Here is a 21484-nt window from a genome sequence, read left to right as displayed (position 1 = left end):
TTATATAGAGCTTCTGTATTAGTCATGTATTATTGATAACAAATTGCCCCAAAACTTAGGGGCTGGAAGCAACAAACTCTATTATCTTATAATATCTATTGGTCAGGAAGCTTGAAACAACTGAACTGGATGTTTCTGGCTCAGGGTCTCTCATGAGGCTGCAATCAAGGTGCAGCAAGGCCATGGCTGCAGTCATCTCAAGGCTTGACTTGGGGGGATGAACTCCTAGCCTCACTTAGATGGCTACTGGCAGGCCTCAGAAGATGTGCTTCCAAGCTCACTCATGTGGGCCTCTCCACAGGCCTCACAGCATGGCAGCTGGCTTCCCCTAGAGTGAGTGGTCCAAGAGAGATTGGGAGAGAGTGCCTAACATGGAGGTCACAGTCATTTTATAACTTCAACTTGGAAGTGATATCCCATCATGTCTGCCATATTTTATTCCTAAAAGCAAGTCAATAAGTTGTTCACACTTGAGGGGAGGGGACACAAGGATCTGAATACCAGGGAGTGGGGATCATTGAGGGTTACCTTAGCGACCACCTACCACATCTTCTTTGGTTCCTTTCATCAGTGTTTTGTTTTTTTCAGCATACAGATCCTGCACATATTTTGTTAGACTTATACCTAAGTATTACTTTTTTTTTAATGCTACTGTAAATGGTACTTTTAATTGGTTTTTTATTGCTGGTATATGGAACTACAACTCATTTCTGCATATTGATATCTTGTGTCCTGATATCTTGCTAAACTCATTTATTAGTTCTACATACCCACTATTCTGAACTTTGCTTTCTTCATTTAAAAAGCCTCTTAGAGAGTAAACAGTAGTATCACATCACAAAGATCTATACCTTTATGGTTAATTGTTACATAGACTTCAATTCCAAGAAGCTTTTACTCTCAGGTTTGTCAGTCTGAAAACTTTCTGTATACTAACTTAAAGTTTTTTTTCCTTCTTGTATATATTTCAATATTGAATTAATAGAGATGGTAATACAAATAGTGTCCAACTGATAATTGCTTTTCATTTTCAGGCTTTAAAGAAATGGATTGAAGAAAATTCTAAACTCAGCTTTCTAAAACCTGGCATATTGACTGGACGTGGCAAAACAAATCAGAACATAGGTATTTATATATAGCATAATATATATATATATATATCATGTTCAAATTCTTTTTTAATGTTTGTAGTAGTCAGGGTTCAACCAGAGAAGCAAAGCCAGGAGATGATACATATACATAATGCATATATACATATACAAAGAAAGAGAGAGATTTATTACAAGGAATCGGCATACACAGTTGGACTAGCAAAGGAAATCTGAAGTCTGTAGGGTAGGTGGTCAGTAGCAGGCTGGAACCCCACAGGCGTGAGCTGTTTGGAGTCTCTGAGCTCAGGGAATGCCCAAGTATTCAAAGAGGTAAAGGGCTGACTTGATTAAGTCAGGCCCAACTAGGATGAAACTCCTTTTGATTAAGTTAATGTAAGCTGATTAGGAACTTTAATTACATCTGCAAATTCCATTCACAGAAACACCTGAAAGAATAACTGGGGACTGTAGTTCAGCCTAGCCAGGCTGATAAATCACAAAACCATCACAATGCTCAAATGCCAAAAAGTTGTACACATTGCCTCCCTCCATGTATTCTGCAAACAAAACCAAAGTTACTTTTTAAACTGTTGTTGGAGCATGTCACTCTTCTGTTCAACCAATAGGTTAACTGGAAATAGAAATATTCTGTTATTTTATTGTTATTCTTTAACCTGTAGTTGCTATTGTGTATTATATATTTTATAATTAAAAAAATAGTCCAAGCAGATGATCCTGAAATGGAGCGAGAGTGGACAGAGGCTGTAAGTTGGACCCTAAGGTGGCCAGCGCTCACCTCACCTCACAGCCGTGCTCCCCAGGCCTCAGTGATCCGTAGTGACAGGTCCTCATGCTGTTTCTTCTATTTGGTCTTGTTTATAATAAGTAGTCCCCACTCGTCAGTTCTCAGTCATGCATTTTCCCATTGTACAAATTTTAAATTTCATGAATCTTGAAAAGCAAATTCAAATTTTGAAAATCTGGCTTACCCCATGCAGTCCAACACCACATCACTGTGGTTGGAATTCAAAGTTCTCTGCCATCTGACTCCAATATGAGTCTAATTTAATTTTCCAACTTTGTTACTTCCCCATAAATAAGCACTTAGAAAACATTTTCTTGTTTATTTATTCGTCCATCCATCCACATTTATTTAGAACTTTGTGCCCGTTGTTGTGCTTCTGTCAAGCAGCCTTGCCCAACCTCCTCCACATCCACACAGCATCCAGTTCTCCCTCCATTTCTGCTCATCTCATTGAATTACAGCTTCCTATTATATCCTTCCACAAACTATGAACTCCTTGTAGGTAATGGTGGACCTTTAACTGCGGTATCACTATTGGACAAACCAGAATGCTGAATAAATGTTTGAGGAACAAATGGATAAATAAGTTCAGAAATTAATGAAGTGTGATGTCTGTCTTGGGCATGGCCATTGTTCAGTAGAAGATGATGGTGAAAGGAAATTCTTTGGGCCTTAACAAAATATAGCTCAAGATTTTGACTGCCAATATACTAGGGGGGAAAGTGGAACTTTTATAAATTCTATTAATTCTGAGATGGTGATCACTGAAATTCTTTCTCCTCTCAGTATATCAGTGCCTGAGAACTGTACACTATTAGGGTCCTAGACTTAAAAATTCAAGGTCCAGTTGTGCTGTAGGCTAGACTGTCAGCTTACCACACTTCCCAAACCTCAAGGTCTTCATCTAGAAAGGGGAATCAGAACACTTGGCACATCAACCTAAAAGGGCTTTTTGAAGTTTCAGTGAGTAAGTAGATATGAAAATGTTTTGTCAGCTGTAAATGCTTATACACATGCAGAGGCATTACAATTAGTGAATATTTTTGCAAAAGAAAAATAAAATCAATATTTGTTTTGAGACAACATGATTAAAGCCACACAGCTAGTGAGTGCCGCAGCTGGGATTTGAACTCAGGCAATCTGCAGCAGAGTCCAAGTTGTCACCACCCTAAATGTCCTCTCCAAAACAAGAATAGGAATAGGCCCTACTGCCTAAAGTTGTTGGGAAATCATGAATATAAAACACTTACTACAGTACCTGGCATGTAAGAAGCATTCCATAATTAATAGCTAGTTTTTCAAGGGTAAAGTTCCCTCTGGTGAGTTGTGTAATGCCGTCTGACTCTGATGCAGGAATGACCCTCCCAGCACAGAAGTGCATATTGGATGCATTCAGATCCACTGATGATAACAAGATTCTGATCGCCACCTCAGTTGCTGATGAAGGCATCGACATTGCTCAGTGCAATCTGGTCATCCTGTATGAGTATGTGGGCAATGTCATCAAAATGATCCAAACCAGAGGTAAGAGAAGCTTTGGTGCCATTGTTAAATGGCTGCCAGTGTGTCTGTCATTCCAGCCTTTCTCCTTTACCGAGACATACTTGAGTGTGTGACCTCTGTCACAGTGGACCCTGGTATCATTGGCTTACTTGGTCAGGATTTGGTGGCTAGTTTTGTCCTCTAACATATACACTAGTTTAATTCTTGTTCACAATGAATACTGTATACTTGACCAACATTAACTGACATATTTATGGAAGGATAATTCTCACTTGGATTGAGGCTTTGGCGGTCAGTGTGCGGACTTTTCATGGTTGTGCTTGTGGTGCTGATGGGCTCCCTGTATTCAAGAAGACATACTCCAAGGAACTCTTCTGTCATACTTGAACTAGACAGTCTCTTAATCAGTCTCTCTTCCTCTTTTTCAGTTTCCATAACAGCTGCCACATTACTTTTCCTGGAAAACAGCTCTGAGCATGTCACTTCCCTATATAGAAACTCCAGTGGTTCCCCAATTTTATTGAGGTTAAAAGAGTTTTCATATCCAACACTAACTTATCTTTCCAACCTATTTCCAATTCTTTTTCTTTACTCATTATTCACTTCAGCCAACTTGACTTCATCATTTTTTCCTTGTTGAAGGATGATGTTCATTTTACCTCTTCCCTTGCCTCCATATCACCAGTCCCTAATTCCCCTAGCTGGGAATATGCATAATGTCTCTTTTGAATGCCCATACTCCTTTATATTGACCTTTCAGCATTTCTCATTTTCCACCTATATTCTGGGGTTGTGAACATATCTCATTTCGCCATGGCCTACAAGGCTCTTGAGGGAGGATTTATTTATTATTCATGTTAGAGCCCTCACACTCTCATCCTGAGGGTTCGTGTTTGATTGTCTTTAAAGCAGAATTTCTGATAATGTGGCTGTCTGATCACACTGCACCATAGAGACCCCCAAGGAAGCCCGTCTAAGGTGGGCTCCTAGTTTATCTGCATGTGTAATGCACAGGTGCGCGCCTGCATTTGACTCCGTGCTCTTAACAGCTCAGCTTCCCTGGAAAGTGGGGTTCAGTGACCAAAGTTGAATTTTAGGGATACCTAACCCCTTTGCTTTACCTGTTCTCAGATTTATTACAGTTTTACATCAAAGACATCAAATAAAATATTTATTTTGTGACAGGCAGAGGAAGAGCAAGAGGTAGCAAGTGCTTCCTTCTGACTAGTAATGCTGATGTAATTGAAAAAGAAAAAATAAACATGTACAAAGAAAAAATGATGAATGACTCCATTTTAAAGCTTCAGTCATGGGATGAAGAAGTATTTAAAGAGAAGGTAAGTCTTTTCATCTGTGCTACTCTTTCAGAATCTGACCATAAGTCACATACAGGAAACCTGAGCATGGTTGGTACCTTATAGCAGACGGATCTGAGTATTGTATTAGAACAATAAGTTCAAACTGAAAAATTTGTCCTGCAGTGAACATCAAATTCATTCTGCCAAAAAAAAAAAAAAAAACCATACTGCCTTTAAGTCTCAATGAGATTGAAATATATTTTATTAATGTTAATACCTAAAGTTATGTTTGTAGATCTAAAAGAATTGCGCTTAAGTTGATAGTTTATCTTGAGGACAACACCCTAACATGGAAAGACATAGCCCTTCTTAGTCTTTTCCTCAAATCTCTCTCTTTCTAACATCTGGAGTCCTCAGAGAAAAGCTCCCATTGCACTGTACAGGTGTTGAAATGCTGAACTACAGGAATGAATAATAACGTATACTTTGGAGTGCCACACCTGTTCAGTTCAACCCCTTGATAGTAACCTTCATTTTATGGTAATTTCCTTTAGAACACAGAAACATGGAACCAGATTGGGGAAAAGCAAGACACACACACACACGCATGTGTTCGCACTCACATGTATGCACACTCACACTTTCTCCAGACTCTATGGAGATTTTTGTCTCCGAATTTCTGGAAGCATTGAACACTGCAGCACTCAGAGAGAATGTTAACATTAGAATCAGTGGTTCCAATACTAGTTCTGCCACTTACAAGATCTGTGACCTCAGGTAGTTACTCTGTCTTTTAAATCTCCTCATTTGTAAAGTTGGGGAAATAACAGTATTTAACTCACAGGGCCATTTGGGGGATAAAATGAGATGTATGCATTGCTTAGCACAGTGCCTTAGTATAAAATAAGTGCTCAGAAAATGAGAGTTACTATTGGACAGAGGCATGAGCCATACTTTAACTTCATAAAGATGAACCTTACAATCCAGTGGGCCAATTTCACAGTGTCCATAATTTTTTTTTAAAACTTTTATTTATTTTAAGTGTGTTTTCCCAGGACCCATCAGTTCCAAGTGAAGTAGTTATTTCAGTCTAGTTGTGGAGGGTGCAGCTCACGGTGGCCTGTGTGGGGATCGAACCAGCAACCTTGTTAAGAGCATTTCGCTCTAACCAACTGAGCTAACCAGCTGCCCCCACCCCAGTGTCCATAATTTTAAATAGTCATAATATCTATGCTCAAAAAGTATTGAGAAGCAGTGATATAAAGCAAATCAGCACTTATTTGAGGACAAAAATATAACTTTATGTCAGTGTTCACTCATTTTAAAAAACATTTCTTCCTAAAGTTTGGAGACCAAGATATGTAAAAACACCTCTTCCACATTTTCAGTGAGAAGAATTGCAGGGAAATTCGTTAGTTCCTCTTAATTTTCCTTTTTAATTTTAGTGAAGGATACGTTTTTTTCACTGAACCACCTTCCCATTTTGTAGGAGACGGAGATGTTGCCAAAAAAGGCTGTAAAACCATATTAGCTTTAATACCCGTGCATAATGTTTATCCCCTTCATGGGGTAATGAGCTCATTAGACTCATATGTGGCAGAAGCAGTAGAGTAAGTTTCCTGAGGAAGATGGAGGCTGGACCAGGCACAGACTTTCTTTGGTAGCCAGCACACCAGGTCAAAGAGTGGCGTGAGGAGAAAACAGGTTAAATATCTGTTGGGTCAGGCTATTGAATAGCGTTTGGGATTCCCCTGACACCCGTCGATAGAAAATGGGCAGAGATGGCAAAGAACGAGAAGGAGCCCAGAACAAGTGTAGCTGGGAGTCATTGGTAGCTGGTAATTATGTGGCAGCTAGGAGCTCGGAATCTTGGTGTCATCCCTGTCCTGTCATAGATGATGAAAGAGAAAGGTTTTGCTTTCAAAGGCTTAGTTGAAGTATAATAGGGTAGGGAAAAATCTTATATTTTTAAAACTAAAAAGAATTATGGTTCTTGGGGTGAGACCCCTTTCTGTGGTGTTTTGATTAGGGCTGGGGTGTTGAATCTGACCACCCAGTCCCTGTGTGTTGGCTTTAATGGGAGGAAAAACTGCGGAACAGAGGGAGGCAGTTTCGGGCTCTTTAGGGCAACCTAGAGTAAGTGGAGTGGGAGACTGTACACTTATTTCCCAGCCCCACAGCTGCACGTGTCTGACCTTCCTTAGAGCACTGTGGTCCTTGGGGAATCTCTGGTTATTCTGCAGCCATTTTAACATGTAGATGGTCCAGAAGTATCCAAAGACTGATTTCCATCATGGAAGCTTCAGGATTTGGTATTATTTCATTCTGGAGGAATAAGGTATAAAGGATATTTTTCACAGTTCCAGTTGTAAAGGGTTCTCTGGAATCAAAATGAGAAAGCTCTTTCCTGCCTCATGGAGTAGAAAACAAGATGTGGGGTGAAAGGAAGTTCATTTTGACCACAGAATTTTCAACATGATATGTTTCCATGACCGCACACAATCAGGGTTTCATAGTTTTGCTTTTTTCCACCTTAGTGCACAAAATCGCTGCTTCTTCACCCACAGGTGGGCGGGGAAGGCCGTATGCTATAGATTTAATTTGTGCCATTGACTGAGCCTCTTCACCCAGTTATTGAGTTAGTTTTAAGTATAACAGTCAGTCATAGTTTTAATTTATTGGGATTTATTGACTGTAGTAACATTTAAAATATTTGGGATTTTATTATTTAATTGACTTTTAGTATATAATTGAATATCATTAGGTATTAGTGAATTTTTAAAATATTGGATGCCCAAAGGGCAAGTTTATATTTTTACTCTTTCCTATCACATTCTCCCCAGCCCCAGCCTGCCTCAAGTAGTGATTAGAAACATATGTGAGAAAAGGAAATTAAAATTGTTCATAGGGAAATGTATACCATGTAGCCCAGGAATTTTGCTTCTAGAAATTAATCCAAAAGAAATAATGGTAATGGAAATGGAAATACATAATGTAACAGTTTTACAGCAATGAAAAATTGAATTGAAAATAGGCATAAACTTCCTTTTAATTTTACAAAAACAATGAAGATAATTTCAGATGAGATGTGGCAGAGAATGGGGGTTGGGAATATTGTATTTTGATTGTTCTTGTAGCCTACATTCCAGGCCTACATTTATTTATATGTCAAATTTTATTTGATTTTGAAGTGCATTAGAGATTAATGGATTCTCTATGAATGATCAGTAACTAGAAGATAAAAGTGGGAGGGAGATTTCTACTCAGAGTGACAATAATAATTTCAGCTAACATACAGAACATGGACTCTCCACCAAGCCCTCTTATTGTCATTTTATAGGAGGGAAACGGGGGCCTGAGGAGCTCTATTTCCAGTAGATCACACAGTTAGGAGCTGGCAAAATACATCTATTTAATTACTACACCTAGTGGCCTAACCAGAAATGTTTGAAGCATAAATAATGATGACTATAAAACTTTTACTGAGAGATGTGAGGCAAATTAAGACAAAAGAAAAGAAATCCTATGCTCTTGAATGGAATAACTGAATATTTTAAAGATGTGCATTCACTCCAAATTCAATTACAGGTTTATCGCAACTCAGAATCAAAGTATACATATTTTCAACTTGATAAAATGGTTCCAGAGTTTATGTAGAATAAACAGATGAAAATAGCTGTAATATTAGCTGAAAAAAATATATCTGTTGAATGGTGATTGCCCTACGCAATACTAAAGTAGAAACCACTAACGTTTTCATGGTTCCTAACATAAGACTATCCTAATGGACCAAGGATAACACTGACGAGCATTTAACCTGTGCCAGGTGGCCTAAGTTTATGTTACCTCCCACAGCCCACGAAGTAGATGCTATAATTGTTCCCATTTTGTATTTGAGGAAACTGAGACACTTGCCCAAAATCACACATCTGGTAAGTGGTAGGAACAGGATTTGCACCTAAGCTGTCTGATTCCACCTGGAACACTTGAAAATATAGCCTGATAAAATACAGGCAGCACCACAAACCAGTGAGACAGGGTAGTTCCTTTTACAGCTGACATTGTGGAAATCACCATGTTCTTTCATCCTTTATGATGTTTCAAGATTCCTTCTTTTATCATTTCCTTCCTTTTGCCATTCTTTTAAGGAAGTTCTGCTGGTGAACAAATTTTCTTAGTTTCCCTTCATCTCAGAATGTCTTGATTTCCCCTTTATTTCTGAAGGATATATTGTTGGGTATAGGAGTCCAGGTTGACAGTTTTTCCTTTAAGCATTTGAAAAATATTGTGTTACTTCCTTCTGGCCTCCATGGTCTCTGATGAGAAATCTGTTGTCATTCAGATTGTTTTTCCTCTATAGGTAAGGTGTCATTTTATTTTCTGGCTGCTTTTATGGTGGTGGTGTTGTGTTTTTTTTTTTCCCTATGTCTTTAGTTTTTCAGAAGTTTAATTATAAGGTGTCTTGGTGTGGATTTCTTTGGGTTTATCCTGTTTTGTATTTGTTCAGCTTTTTGAATCTGTAACTTTATGTGACATTATATTCAGTTTGGGAAATGTTCAGCCATCATTTCTTCCAGTACTTTTTAAGCTCTGCTCTCTTTTCTCCTTCAAGGACTCCAGTGACATGAATGTTAGATCTTTTTTAGTAGTCCTAAAGATCCCTGAGGTTCTGTTCAATTTTTTTTTCCAGTCTATTTTCTTTCTGTTGTGTAATCTATTGTTATGTGTTCCAGTTCACTGATTCTTTCTTTTGTCCCCTCCATTCTGCTGTGGAGCCCATCCACTGAGCTTTTTATTTTCGTTATTGCATCTTTCAGTTCTAAAACTTCCATTTGATTCTTCTTTATATCTTCCATTTCTTTGTTGAGCCTTTATATTTGTTCATGTTTTAAGAGTTTGTGAAGGCTTATTGAAGCATTTTTACTGTGGCTGCTTTGAAATCTTTCTCAGATAATTCTAACATCTCTGTCTTCTCAGTGGTAGCATCCACTGTCTTTTTTTCATTCAGTTTGAGATCTTTCTGGGTTTTTGGCATGAAGAGTGATTTTTGATCAAAACCCGAACATTTTCATTTTATTGAGACTCAGGAGAGGAGGTAGGGACAGTGTCTCATCACTATCAAGTAGAGCTAGAAGTCTAGGTTCCCCACTCAGCCTCTGTTGACACTAGCCAGCGGGAGGCTCCTTGTTACTGCTGGTTGGAGATAGGAGTTCTGGCTCCACACATAGTTTCCATTCACACCACAGGTGAGAGGGTCTATCATTCAGCCAGGCTGATAGTCCTGGCTCCCTCCTTGGCCTTCTCTGACACCACTAGATGGGAGTGTCAGGGTGTTTCATTACAGTCCTGCAAAGTGGAAATCTAGATGTCCTACTCAGCCTTTGCTAGCATGGGTGGTGGTTTAGTGACAGTTTTTTGTTTTGTTTTCTGTGGTACTTGGCTGGAGTACAATAGTTGTTATCTAAAAGTTTTCTTGCTAGGCTGCCCCTTTCCTGACCTTTTGGATAGAGAGAGTAGGATTTTGTTCAGATTTTTTTTTTTTTTTAATCTGTGCCCATAGGCATTTCTGATTGCCAATTTCTTCAGCTCCAATCTGGGACATATGAGATGAAATGAAAACCCATGGAACTCACTGCCATGTTGTTCCTAGGGTCCCAAGGTTCCTAGCTGGTCTATTTTCCTCTCTTTACCCTCTAGAATCTTCTTATATTTATTTAAAATATAATGTGTGGGTTCTTCAGCTAAGGCCTAAATGTAGAAATACAGTCATACTATACATACATTCAACTTTACTGTAATTCAGCAATACTTTCTGTGGTTGGAAGGGGAGAGAGAAAAAAGATTTTAGATGGTGGGGGTTCTTCTGCCTGCTATTCCATTCAATAGGTTTATGCCCTGGAAGTGGGTGTAATTATGTCTAAAACAATCAATTCATATAATATATCTATTTGTAAAGGATATTTTAAGTTTTACCAGCTATTAAAGTAGAAAGCATGCTTCACATTGACTATTTTATGGACACCTTTAGTGCTTTTATGGGCATCTGTGATGAGGAAACTAAAAGACTAACTTCAGGTCACAATTAAATATTGACTAACAAAGATTTAGGAGAACCAATAAAATTATCTATGGAATTTTTATAAACAAAGCCAGGTATGGCATGCTCATGGAAGGTGTATATGGATGAAGAATGGATGATTATATGCATATATGTGTCTCCTAATTATACTCAAAGTACATTTATGAGGTGTTTTATTGTTTTTTGTTTTCCACGTAGGTTCGCCAGATACAGATTCATGAAAAATTCATCAGGGATAATCAAGGAAAAGAAGAACCTGTACTTGATAAGAAAAATAAAAAACTGCTCTGCAGAAAGTGCAAAGCTTTTGCGTGTTATACAGCTGATATAAGAGTGGTGGAGGTAAGCAGCCTTTTTCACAAAGAGCACTGGTCACTTTTTAGCACTAATTAAAGCTTACTAACTATCGGTGCGATATTTATAGTAAGAATACTATTCTTTCTGTTGTAATCATGGCCATGGTCCATGTATTTTACAAAAGCTAAAAAGTTAAAAAACAAACAAACCCTTAATGTTCAACAATAAAGAAATCGTTTTAAAAATTGGTACACAGCCACTTAAGTACTATGTAGCCATGAAAAATAATGGTTATGCTAAATGCAATGAGGTTTCCTGGATTAGATCCTAGAACAGATAAAGGATATTACTAGAAAAGGTGGTAAAATCTGTAGTTTAGCTAATAGTAATGTGCTGATATTAATGTCTTAGTTTTGACAAATATACTGTGGTATACAACAGGTTAGCATTAAGGGAAGCTGGGTGAAGGGTATGCAGGATTCTCTGGACTATATTTGCAAACTAATGGTTATGAACTTGTGTAGTATAATGAAAAACTCCTTACAAACTAATCGTAAAGTGGAAAAAATAACCAGCATGCAAAATTATAAATATATTATGATTATAGCTGTGAAATAATATTAGCAATACCACCATCACCACCAACAACAAATATCAAAACACTTTGTACAGAAAAAAAGATTAAAGGAAATATGCTAAAATGTATTAATATTTTGTAGTGATACTCCATGATGTTTTCTCTGTACTAGTTTATGTTTTCCAAACTTTCTTTTTGGGATAGGCTCACTTAGATAATGAAAACAAAGTATCTCCTTATTTTAAAAACATAACATGTGTAGGTTAGACATATATATAATATATATGTAAAATATATATTATATATATATATTTTTTTCTTTCCTTAAAACTTTTAGATAAAGGATTATAAAAGTCTCCAAAGACAAAAAAATGGATGCAGCTATTGGTGAAGATGGAGGGGAAGGGGAAGTGCCCAGGCTGGTTCAGATGATGAGTTACTACTTTAGGGTTCTGTTTGGTCTTCAGAAAGCAGAAGTCTCTCATCAGTTCAAGTGTTTGAGCAGGAAGCATATTAGGGGTGATGCTGGCAAGTTCCCAGACCTTTCTGAGTCTGCTTCTTCAGCTATAAAAGATCCTTCGAGGTCCAATATAGGTGATTTTTCTATTGAAATGGCCCTTTGAGACTGCACATTTTCGTGAAGGACTGGTGTGTTGGATCTGCATTTGTTCTGTGCAGTGTGGCCTTTTTTCAGGTTTGCTGTGAAGTTGACTGTAGGCGGGCCGTGTGGACACATTAGTCCTTGACCCTGTTCACATTCACAGTGACCCTTTGCTGTTCTTCCCTGTATCTTTTGGATTACGTCTATCAGGCCACTGGTAAACTCAGGCTTCACAGATCTTCAACAAATACTCCTTTTGTTTCTGAATTAATAAAGAGTATCGACTTTAAGAAGCTAGGTTGCCTGGAAAGTTCTTAGTCCTCTTCTGAGGAGATGTCTCACTTGCCCCTCCACCCTCACCATGTAATTGGGAGTCAGGCTGTATGGATTCTGCACTGGCCTTCAGGTGAATCCGTATTTCCTTCTTTCCCTAGCTGTAAAATAAGTGGGGTATCTATCACCTGCTCTTCATCTCAGATTATTGTGGAGTTTTCCTTTTTTAATCACAATCATGTACCGGTTCTAACATTCTGTTTTGTATGTTATTCGCTCCTTTCATCTGTAGGAGTGCCATTTCACTGTACTTGGAGATGCTTTCAGAGAGCGCTTTGTGAGTAAATTACACCCCAGACCAAAGAGTTTTGGGTGTTTTGAGAAGAAAGCAAAGATATTCTGTGCCAGAGAAAACTGTCACTATGACTGGGGGATCTATGTGAAGTATAACACATTTGAGATTCCAGTTATAAAAATTGAAAGTTTTGTGGTGGAGGATATTGCAACTGGACAACAGACACTATATGCAAAGTGGAGGGACTTTCATTTTGAGAAGCTACCATATGATGCTGCAGAAATGTCCAAATGACCTCAAGACCCCAATCTTCAGCTACAGGGAATGAGTGACCTTGCATGAAGAACTTATCCCCAGTGGGTAAGTAATGAATGGCTTGTACCACTGCAAAGATATTTACCAAACACTTGTGCTGTACTGAATAGTTATCACTTAATTCACCTTCTGTTCATTGTTTTCGACAGTTTGAACTATGTCATATATGTAAAGCCGCACGTAAGTGAATCACAACACTGAATGTTTCATATGCCAATAGAGCTCTAAGTACTTAAAAGCCTTAACTCCTCTTTCTGTCCTTCCCTTCAGAACCAACTGCCAGAATAAAACCCCCAGTAGCCACTCAGTACACTTTGGCAATAAATGAATGAATGAATGGACTGTTGAAAATTTTTCCATACTTCCCTTTCTTTCCTTAACCTATTGTAAACTGGCTTTTGCCCTTAACAATCTACTGAAATTGTTCTCATTGAAGTCACCAGTGACTCTGTTGCTAAATCCATTAGGCATTTCTTAGTTGTTCTCTCTGAGCTCTTTGCTGCTTTTGCCCCTGTTGAGGACTCCGTTCTTAGAACTCCTTACTGGCTTCTAGCTCTTCTAGCTGTAGCCCAGTCTTTTCCGTTGGTTCCTCTTTGCTGATCCCTTAAATGTTGATAATTCCAAGGGGTCAACATATATACATATTCATCAATGTAATAGTTACATATGCTCATGTTCTCTAGGTAGCAGTGTGTGGCATGTCATCTTAAAATTCTATAGTGGACAACTTTTTGTAATGGGGTCATGTAAATAATACAGTACTGCTTGAGAAGTTGACTTCTGTTCTTTTAATTTATTGTTCACCTTTCCCCATTGTTTTCGTAATCTGTGCCATTGTTCCCTTTGGTCACCTCAAGTCATTTCCCAGTAGTAGTTGATGGTCAATACTTGGACTCTGTTCTCAGTTTGCTCCCTTGGATGATACTGACAAGGCAGCTTAATTTGTCAGTCTTTCTACTTAAAAAAATTAAAGTACATATCCAAATGGTATTCCTATATCATTTAACAAGGTTTGCTTATGCTCCAGAGCTTAGTTTGGGGTTTTTCAGACATGGACACAACTGCCTCAGTTTTACTGTTTCCATCCAGGCCAAGGGATTTTGTGTTGAATCCAGGGTAGGCTCAATAGTAATGTAAGCATTTTTCTGAAACAGACTCAGCTGAGTTGTTTGTAATTCATTTTGGTGATCCAAAAGTCACCTCATTAACATAGGTAACAAGAGATACCTTCGTCACTCTCATCACCTAGGAAAGTCCAAGGGTTTTAGGAACTCTGTGCTAGAAGAGATGATTTGTTATTATAAATCACCATCTCATGAGTATCCCTTTTTATATGTAATTGCCTTTTTTGAATGCTGTTGTTCAAGAACTCCAATATGGTGTATAAAACATATACAGGAGATCTATTGAGAAAAGTTCTTTCAAATATCTAAATGGCCCAGTTTGGATGAAGGGTAATAGTCTCTCTTCTCTTCAGCCAACAGAAGAAGACAGACTAAAGCTGAAAGAGGGAAAACTTGCCTTGTTTTGAGTTTAGGGTAGAGTCAAGCCATTGCTAGGCATAGAGCCTGGAACAGAGAAGGCACTTGGTTAATATTTATTGAATGAAAGAAACCAGTAGGTAGGATTTGAAATGAAATGAAAACTCATGCCTAATGCCCAAACGCTAGTAATTAGATTTCAGAACCAACCCAGGAGTCTTTTCCATGGGCACGTGCCCAGCCCTCATTAGAACTTCTGGCAGGCTGTCCAGCCACATGTATTGTTTGAAGTTCCTCTGGTATGTAAACAAAAGTTCCACAGGACTCTTCTGAGGAATTAAAAAGAGTTTTATTCTGATAGGATTTACAAATCAGAGAACATAACCTTCAGCATACACCAAAGACAGGCTCTAAGGTGAGAAGAATAAGGCAAGAGTTTTAAAAGTGAAAGTCAAAGTGTTGGATTGCTATGGAAACAAGACCATAAACTTACATCATTCATTTTCTGACTGGTGGGGGCAAGTGGACTCTCAAAGTTCTGCTGACTCAGTGGTCAGCAAGTGGATTGTGAGATAAGAACAATGGGTAGTTTCAGTTGACTCCTGGTCAGCAGGTAGAGTCACAAGATGTGGCTAACAGTTGGAATCATAAGACATGGTCAGTGGGGAAAGGGAGTCACAAGGCATGGGCCAACACCTCAGTTTCCCTTGGAGTCTCACAACATGAGCTGGTAAAACAAGTTTTGTGGAGAAACAGACAATTCAGGGAATGCAGTTGGTCAAGTAGACAGAGTCAGAGTTTACACTGCAAAATTACCTAGTCACTTGAGCTGGTCAGAGACCAGATTGCAGAAGGGCCTAGATCTTCACAAAATTATAATATTAAAATCCTTGGGTGCCGGCCCGGTGGCTCAGGCGGTTAGAGCTCCATGCTCCTAACTCCGAGGGCTGCCGGTTCGATTCCCACATGGGCCAGTGGGCTCTCAACCACAAGGTTGCCAGTTCAACTCCTCGAGTGCCGCAAGGGATGGTAGGCTCTGCCCCCTGCTACTAAGGTTGAACACGGCACCTTGAGCTGAGCTGCTGCTGAGCTCCTAGATGGCTCAGTTGGTTTGAGCGCATCCTATCAACCACAAGGTTGCCGGTTCGACTCCCGCAAGGGATGGTGGGCTGTGCCCCCTGCAACTAGCAACGGCAACTGGACCTGGAGCTGAGCTATGCCCTCCACAACTAAGACTGAAAGAACAACAACTTGAAGCTGAACAGCACCCTCCACAACTGAGATTGAAAGGACAACAACTTGACTTGGAAAAAAAGGCCTGGAAGTACACAGTGTTCCCCAATAAAGTCCTGTTCCCCTTTCCCAATAAAATCTTTAAAAAAACAACAACAACAAAACAAAAAACAACAAAAAAAACCTGCACAGACTTTCAATTATGCTTATTATCTTTAAAAAAAAAAAAAAATCCTTGGGTGGTTCAGATGCAATCCATTCTACAACAGCCACAGGATCTTGTTGTCTCTGTGGTCCCTGCCAGTGCTGACACTGATATTTTCACCTGAAATGAGAAGTTGCCTTCAATCAAATGCCTGCTTGTGCAACAAGGTCAGTAAACTCTAATTCTCACCCTTAAAACTGATATTAATACTTGCATTTATAAAACAAATGAACCATCAGGTCAGCGTTTTCTCAAGTGTGTCCTGTGGAACACAAGTGCTGTGAGCTGCTCTAAAGAAAGCATCTGTAGTCAGATAGATTTCTATGTCATAAAATGCTAACTCTCCCCTCAAGTGAGTGATTTACAGCATACACTGTGATTGTGTGTCACTACATCTGTCCGACAGTAATTAGACCCATTTAACTCAGTGCTTCCCAAATACACTGACCCTGGAACTCTTTTATTCATCAGACATCGTTAACATCCTGTAGAAGCACAGTAGAGATACCCAGCCCTGATTCTGACTATACAACCAGTACCAAATTTGAGTATTAATTTCAAGATCATGCTAGTAACTTTTATTATACTAGATAATAAAACTATAAATTTCACTCAACAAATCTATTTAATAGGTAGGCCTCAGATCTTGGGATGCAAATTATTAGAATTTAAAAATATCAGCTATAATTCTGTAATCTTTGTTCATGACAGTTTGGTTCTCTCAGTGAACAAAATGACTTAGATATAAATTCTGTTTGTGGTCATGATGTTTAACAACTTCCTAAGAAGGAAGCCAGTGGAACCTTAGTTACTGTTTTTCAGAAGTAACTCTGCATTGCTTCTACATAGCCCTGCAGGTACTCTCTTAACATAACCCGAAAGGGAAACTGTGCCAAAACTAAGGTTCTTCATTTAAGAGGCTAGGAAACCCCCAATATCTTTAACCTAGGAAATACTGGAAGACAGATCTCTAGGATCACAAATTATTAACTGTCACCCAGAACTGCTGGTGCCCATATCCCCTGGCACATGGAGTAGCCCAGAAGAATGAGGCCATTCCAAATAGAAGGTAAGATGAGAGGGGAAATGATAGGGAACCTGAGTTTGATTCTTAGTGTTTTTATGATAGGACTGATCCTAATTTGAGGGTCACTGGCTGTTTTTGTACAAGGTTCTGTTTGTAATTTTTATTCATGAGCACAAGCTAGATTCCAGGGCCTCTATGGCAGGGATGCTCAATAATGTGTCCCTCATCTGGGAAGAGCTGGAGATAGGACTCAACCCTGGGTGTTCTGATGAGCAGTCCACATCCCCTGAGTGCTGAAGTTGAGATTTTAAATTCATTGCAAGTGTTACCGGGGAGCAGGCCCTTCTCGGAGCGATGTCCGGGCTTGGCCCTCACAAGTGGGGGGTGCTGGGGGGGTAGATCGAACCCGGGCGGAGTCCAGGCTAGATTCCCAGACTGGGGGTCTCAAACCTGGGCCTTCGAGCAAAACTGGGAATCTTACCTGCTCCAGCTGTGAGAGGAAGGGCCTTCTTCGGTGTGGTGTCCAGGTTCTTGGCGTCTCGAACAAAGAATTGAACGAGATACTGAGGCAAAGTAGTGAAAGAGCAATTTATCAGAAGAAAACGTACAGTCCAAAGAGTTTGGAGCAGTCCCCAAGCAAAGGCAAGGCTCAAGAAACTCAAAGGCGCTGACCCGCGAGGACTTGGAGTTTTTATCCTTTCATTTTTCTCTAGAATGGGCTGTTCTTTTCCGGGCATGAGATTACTTGATTGACACCTGTGATTGACAAGAGGCTATTACCTCATCTTTTTAGACTGCGCATGTTCCTTCCCAGAATTCAATCTGTTATAATGAAGTTCCGGGCATATATATAATATTATAATGATGGTATAATGAGGCCCAGGTGAAATGAAGGTCATTGTGGCCTTTACTGCACAGGTGAGAGTGACTGGTTTAATCTAGTTGGGTATTTTGTACCCATTTCTTCCTCACAGGCGTAGATAATTACAATGAAAAGGGGAAGTTTTGGAGAGAGAGGGGAGGTCTGGGTGGTGGCATCCTGTGGGTTGTGTTGGACATGCAGGAATGGAGAAACCCAATGTCTATCTCTAACCGCCTGCCTTGTTTTCCACTTGAGAGACGTGATTCCCATAAAATCTCTATGGGAAGTTGAGGGACAGGAGGTCTTTTCTTCTGTATCTGTTTCCTGCTGAGTAGAGGCATAGAGCTGTCCCTACCTATTGGGGGATCACGGAACTCTTGTCGTATCTGATCTTAGATGACACGAAGGGGTCTCGAGATCCGCCTGGAAGACCGTATTGGCCTCTTTGGTTGGGACTGGTAATCTTGCTGGGGTATCATCTGTATCCCCAAGGCCCCTGAATGAGGAAAATAGATTTTAATTAATAAATTTCTTAGAGAGCAGAGCTCAAAGCTATTGATGTGGGGTGGCCACGTGATGGAAAATCCGTCAGCTCTTATGGAGCCTGTGGCCATTCAACTGGTTACTCAGGTGGCGTCAGTTGTCCAGGAGCTGAGCCCAGAATGGGTTGGAAAGAACATTAGGCTTCAATGATTACAATCAACAAGTATAAATTACAAGTTTTAGGGTAATTATTTAAAGTAGGGGGTAGGAGAAAAGAAAGTAAGGAAAAGAAAACTTAAGAAAAAGGGAACTTAAAATCTCTGTAGGAAAGAAAACAAAGTTTCTTAGTGGGGGTGGGGGGGGGAGACTACTCGCTTGGTCCGTATCATTTCCCCCCTGTTGCATATGTTATGTAGATTTAAGTTGGAGCCAGGAGTGGATCCCACATAGACGCAAAACCTCTCCCAAGTCAGGGCCAGCACTGGGGTGAGGTAAATAGAAGCATTAAAACTGGTCTGCATAGTAAATGTATAGCAAGCAGAATCATTAAAAGGCAAAGAAAGAAAACTTTCAAAAAGACCAGAGATCCAAATAAAAAAGAAATTAAAAATCTCTATAGTGAGGGGGCTCTCCCATATCACAAGGAGATTAATTTGAATTTGTAAGCTATCAGGTACTCTGCTATGGACTGAATTGTGCCCACTCTCTCCACAAATTCATACATTGAAGCCCTAACCCCCAGTGTGCCTCTTTGGAGATGGCACCTCTAAGGAAGTAATTTAGGTTAAATACAATCACAAGGGTGGGGCCCTGATCCCATAAGATTAGTGCCCTTGTAAGAAGAAACACCAGAGAGCCAGTTCTTTCCCTCTCTGGGTACATGCACTGAGGAAAGGCCATGCGAGGACACAGTGAGAAGGTGTTCGTCTGCAAGGCAAGAAGAGAGCTCTCACCAGAAAACGAATTGGCTGGAACCCTTGATCTTGGACTTACAGCTCCCAGAACTATGAGAAAATAAATTTTTGATGATTGAGCCAGTCTATGCTATTTTGTTTTGGCAGTTAAGCCTACTAAGACATGTGTCCTAAAACAACTTCAGTGACAAAAATGAGCAGATAAACTACAGGACATGAAAATCAAAATTGCTTTTATCTGTTCACCATACTTCCATGATTGCTTACTGCTACTTTCTTATCTGCTCCCAAACAGGGCAGAGAACATGTTGGTGCTTCAACACTCCCATTTTACCTGCATCGCACAGATGTGGTTGTAAAAACAGGAGAACTTGAAGGCCATCCAGGCTTTGGGAAGCTGCAGTCTGAGATTCACTCTGCGGTAAACATCCCAGTACTATAGCCACACACACAGCAGAATTCAATCCGAAGTCAAAAAGTTTTCCTTGAAAATAGATTTAATCTTATTTGAATTAGAAATGTTCTGTGTCTCTCTCCAAAACCAAATCTGAACAGTCATCCATTTGACTAAAGAAAGTTTTTCTGGGGGAAATTTTTGAAGCTAATAAAAGAAAACTTCACATTTATTAAATGTCAACCCATCAAAAGGTAGATAATCAAAAAATGTCAACGTTTGACCTGTTCAGGAGGTAATCAGGATCATTCACTCTGAAGGAGAGCAGGAGGGGGAGAATTGGGAGAATCCCAATCACCGCTGTGATTTGAAGTCTGAAAAAGTTCTTACCTACCCATTTCAGTTAGCACTGGTGTTAATATGCAAAGGCAAACGACCCTCAAGGACAAGGTTTCATTGAGCAGAGGATGACAGAGAGGAACGAAAGAGAGGACAGCAGACTCCTGAGAAGTATTTGTGTTCAGCTGAACATTAACAGGCCAAGAGTGAAAAATCAACATTGTGTGATCAGTAACTTTAAAGACGAGCTCAGTTCTCTCTGGCACTACTGACACTTCCACCACTTTTAGCTTCCAAATGCTAGAAAAAGATAAAACGATTAACAAAAGTAGAGAATGTAGAAACTGCTGGTTTTGTGCCTGGAGGAATGACACCAGCCAGAACTCCAGTGCTCAAGCGCTGAGTCTGCAAGGCAGCAAGGGTGGGGGAGGGGAGAGGGGGATGGGGAGGCTGTGGCAATACTGCTCCAGTCTCTGCTGGTTAGTGGTGCTGCACAGCCTCCCCAGATGCACCTCCAAGTGCAGGTCTCCTAAGAAACAAGGGCCTGCTTGGCCAGCTTGTGGATCACGTGGTTGATGCCCCGATTGTGGAAATAAGTGTGTTCCATGTCAGTGTCAAATGTCATGACAGCCTGGAAGGTCTTCCTGGTATCCAGCCGCAACAACAAAGACTCAGAGCAGAGTCACAGGGAGGAGGCCAGAGAGCTCAGTCAGGGGGAGCTTCTGCCCAGCCTGCCCTCAGATCTGTCACTGGAAGTGCAGTCCCGCCCCCCAGCAGGACAAGCAGCGCCTGGGAACAGGCACTGTCTCTGGCCCCCTGAATCATGCTGCGCTTTATAACAAGAGCCCCTCCAGGCTTATCTGCACCGGAGAGCACTGCAGAGTGTAAACGATGGAGGTGAAAACCGCCTGAGAATTAGAAAGAGCCTCTCAGGGCAGCAGCTGTAGTGACGCTGGGGCTGATGTTTTCTAAACCGTTTCTGGGAACTCTCTGGATAGAAGGGTCTCGGTCAGCAGATGTTTCATTAAGGTTGTCCTTGAGGCAGCTGCCCAGCTGCTACCCTGGGGCACAGACCTCAGCAACTGCCTCTCTCTGGGTGTCTAAGTCGCCCCCCAGGAACCTTGGGGCCTGGGGCCTGGGGTGAGGCTCAGGGATGGGGAGAGTGTGTCAGTTGTTCACATTTTTATAATAAAAAGGTGTTTTTTAGGTAACGTCCTATGTCTGAGCTTTCATCATTATTTGAGCAGAGATTAGGAGGAATGGGAGACCGCTGGGAGGTAAGAATGGCACTGATGAAAACGGAAAAAAAAAAAAAAAAAAAGAAATAAGAAATCAATGGGTATCATCCTCACTGTTTGTGAAGACAGGCAGAAAAAGTGATAGTAGAACTAAGTCTGGTGTTGTCCTACTGA

General features: G+C 40.2%; 1 protein-coding gene and 1 long non-coding RNA gene across 3 annotated transcripts in view; one reads left to right on the top strand and one right to left on the bottom strand.

The window, feature by feature from the left end:
• RIGI (RNA sensor RIG-I) overlaps positions 1–14122 on the top strand; it is a 56682-nt gene extending 42560 nt beyond the window's left edge. For both annotated transcript variants that reach the window (XM_074330626.1, XM_019734070.2), the window contains exons 14-18: positions 1035–1125; positions 3250–3420; positions 4585–4736; positions 10975–11118; positions 12817–14122. In XM_074330626.1, the coding sequence (XP_074186727.1) occupies positions 1035–1125; positions 3250–3420; positions 4585–4736; positions 10975–11118; positions 12817–13113 (855 nt within the window). In that variant the 3' untranslated portion in view covers positions 13114–14122. The remainder of the gene's footprint in view (positions 1–1034; positions 1126–3249; positions 3421–4584; positions 4737–10974; positions 11119–12816) is intronic.
• Positions 14123–17815: 3693 nt separating this feature from the next.
• LOC141571144 (uncharacterized) lies at positions 17816–20216 on the bottom strand. Its single transcript, XR_012495827.1, has 3 exons — positions 20128–20216; positions 19674–19823; positions 17816–18438 (listed from the first exon to the last, which is right to left on the bottom strand). It is a non-coding gene; the product is annotated as an uncharacterized LOC141571144 (long non-coding RNA).
• Between the last annotated feature and the right edge of the window lie 1268 nt (positions 20217–21484).

Source organism: Rhinolophus sinicus, linkage group LG04 (genome assembly GCF_036562045.2).
Source record: "Rhinolophus sinicus isolate RSC01 linkage group LG04, ASM3656204v1, whole genome shotgun sequence".
Taxonomy (NCBI): domain Eukaryota; kingdom Metazoa; phylum Chordata; class Mammalia; order Chiroptera; family Rhinolophidae; genus Rhinolophus; species Rhinolophus sinicus.
Note: the sequence above shows the minus strand (reverse complement) of the source record. Positions and strands in the feature narration are given on the sequence as shown.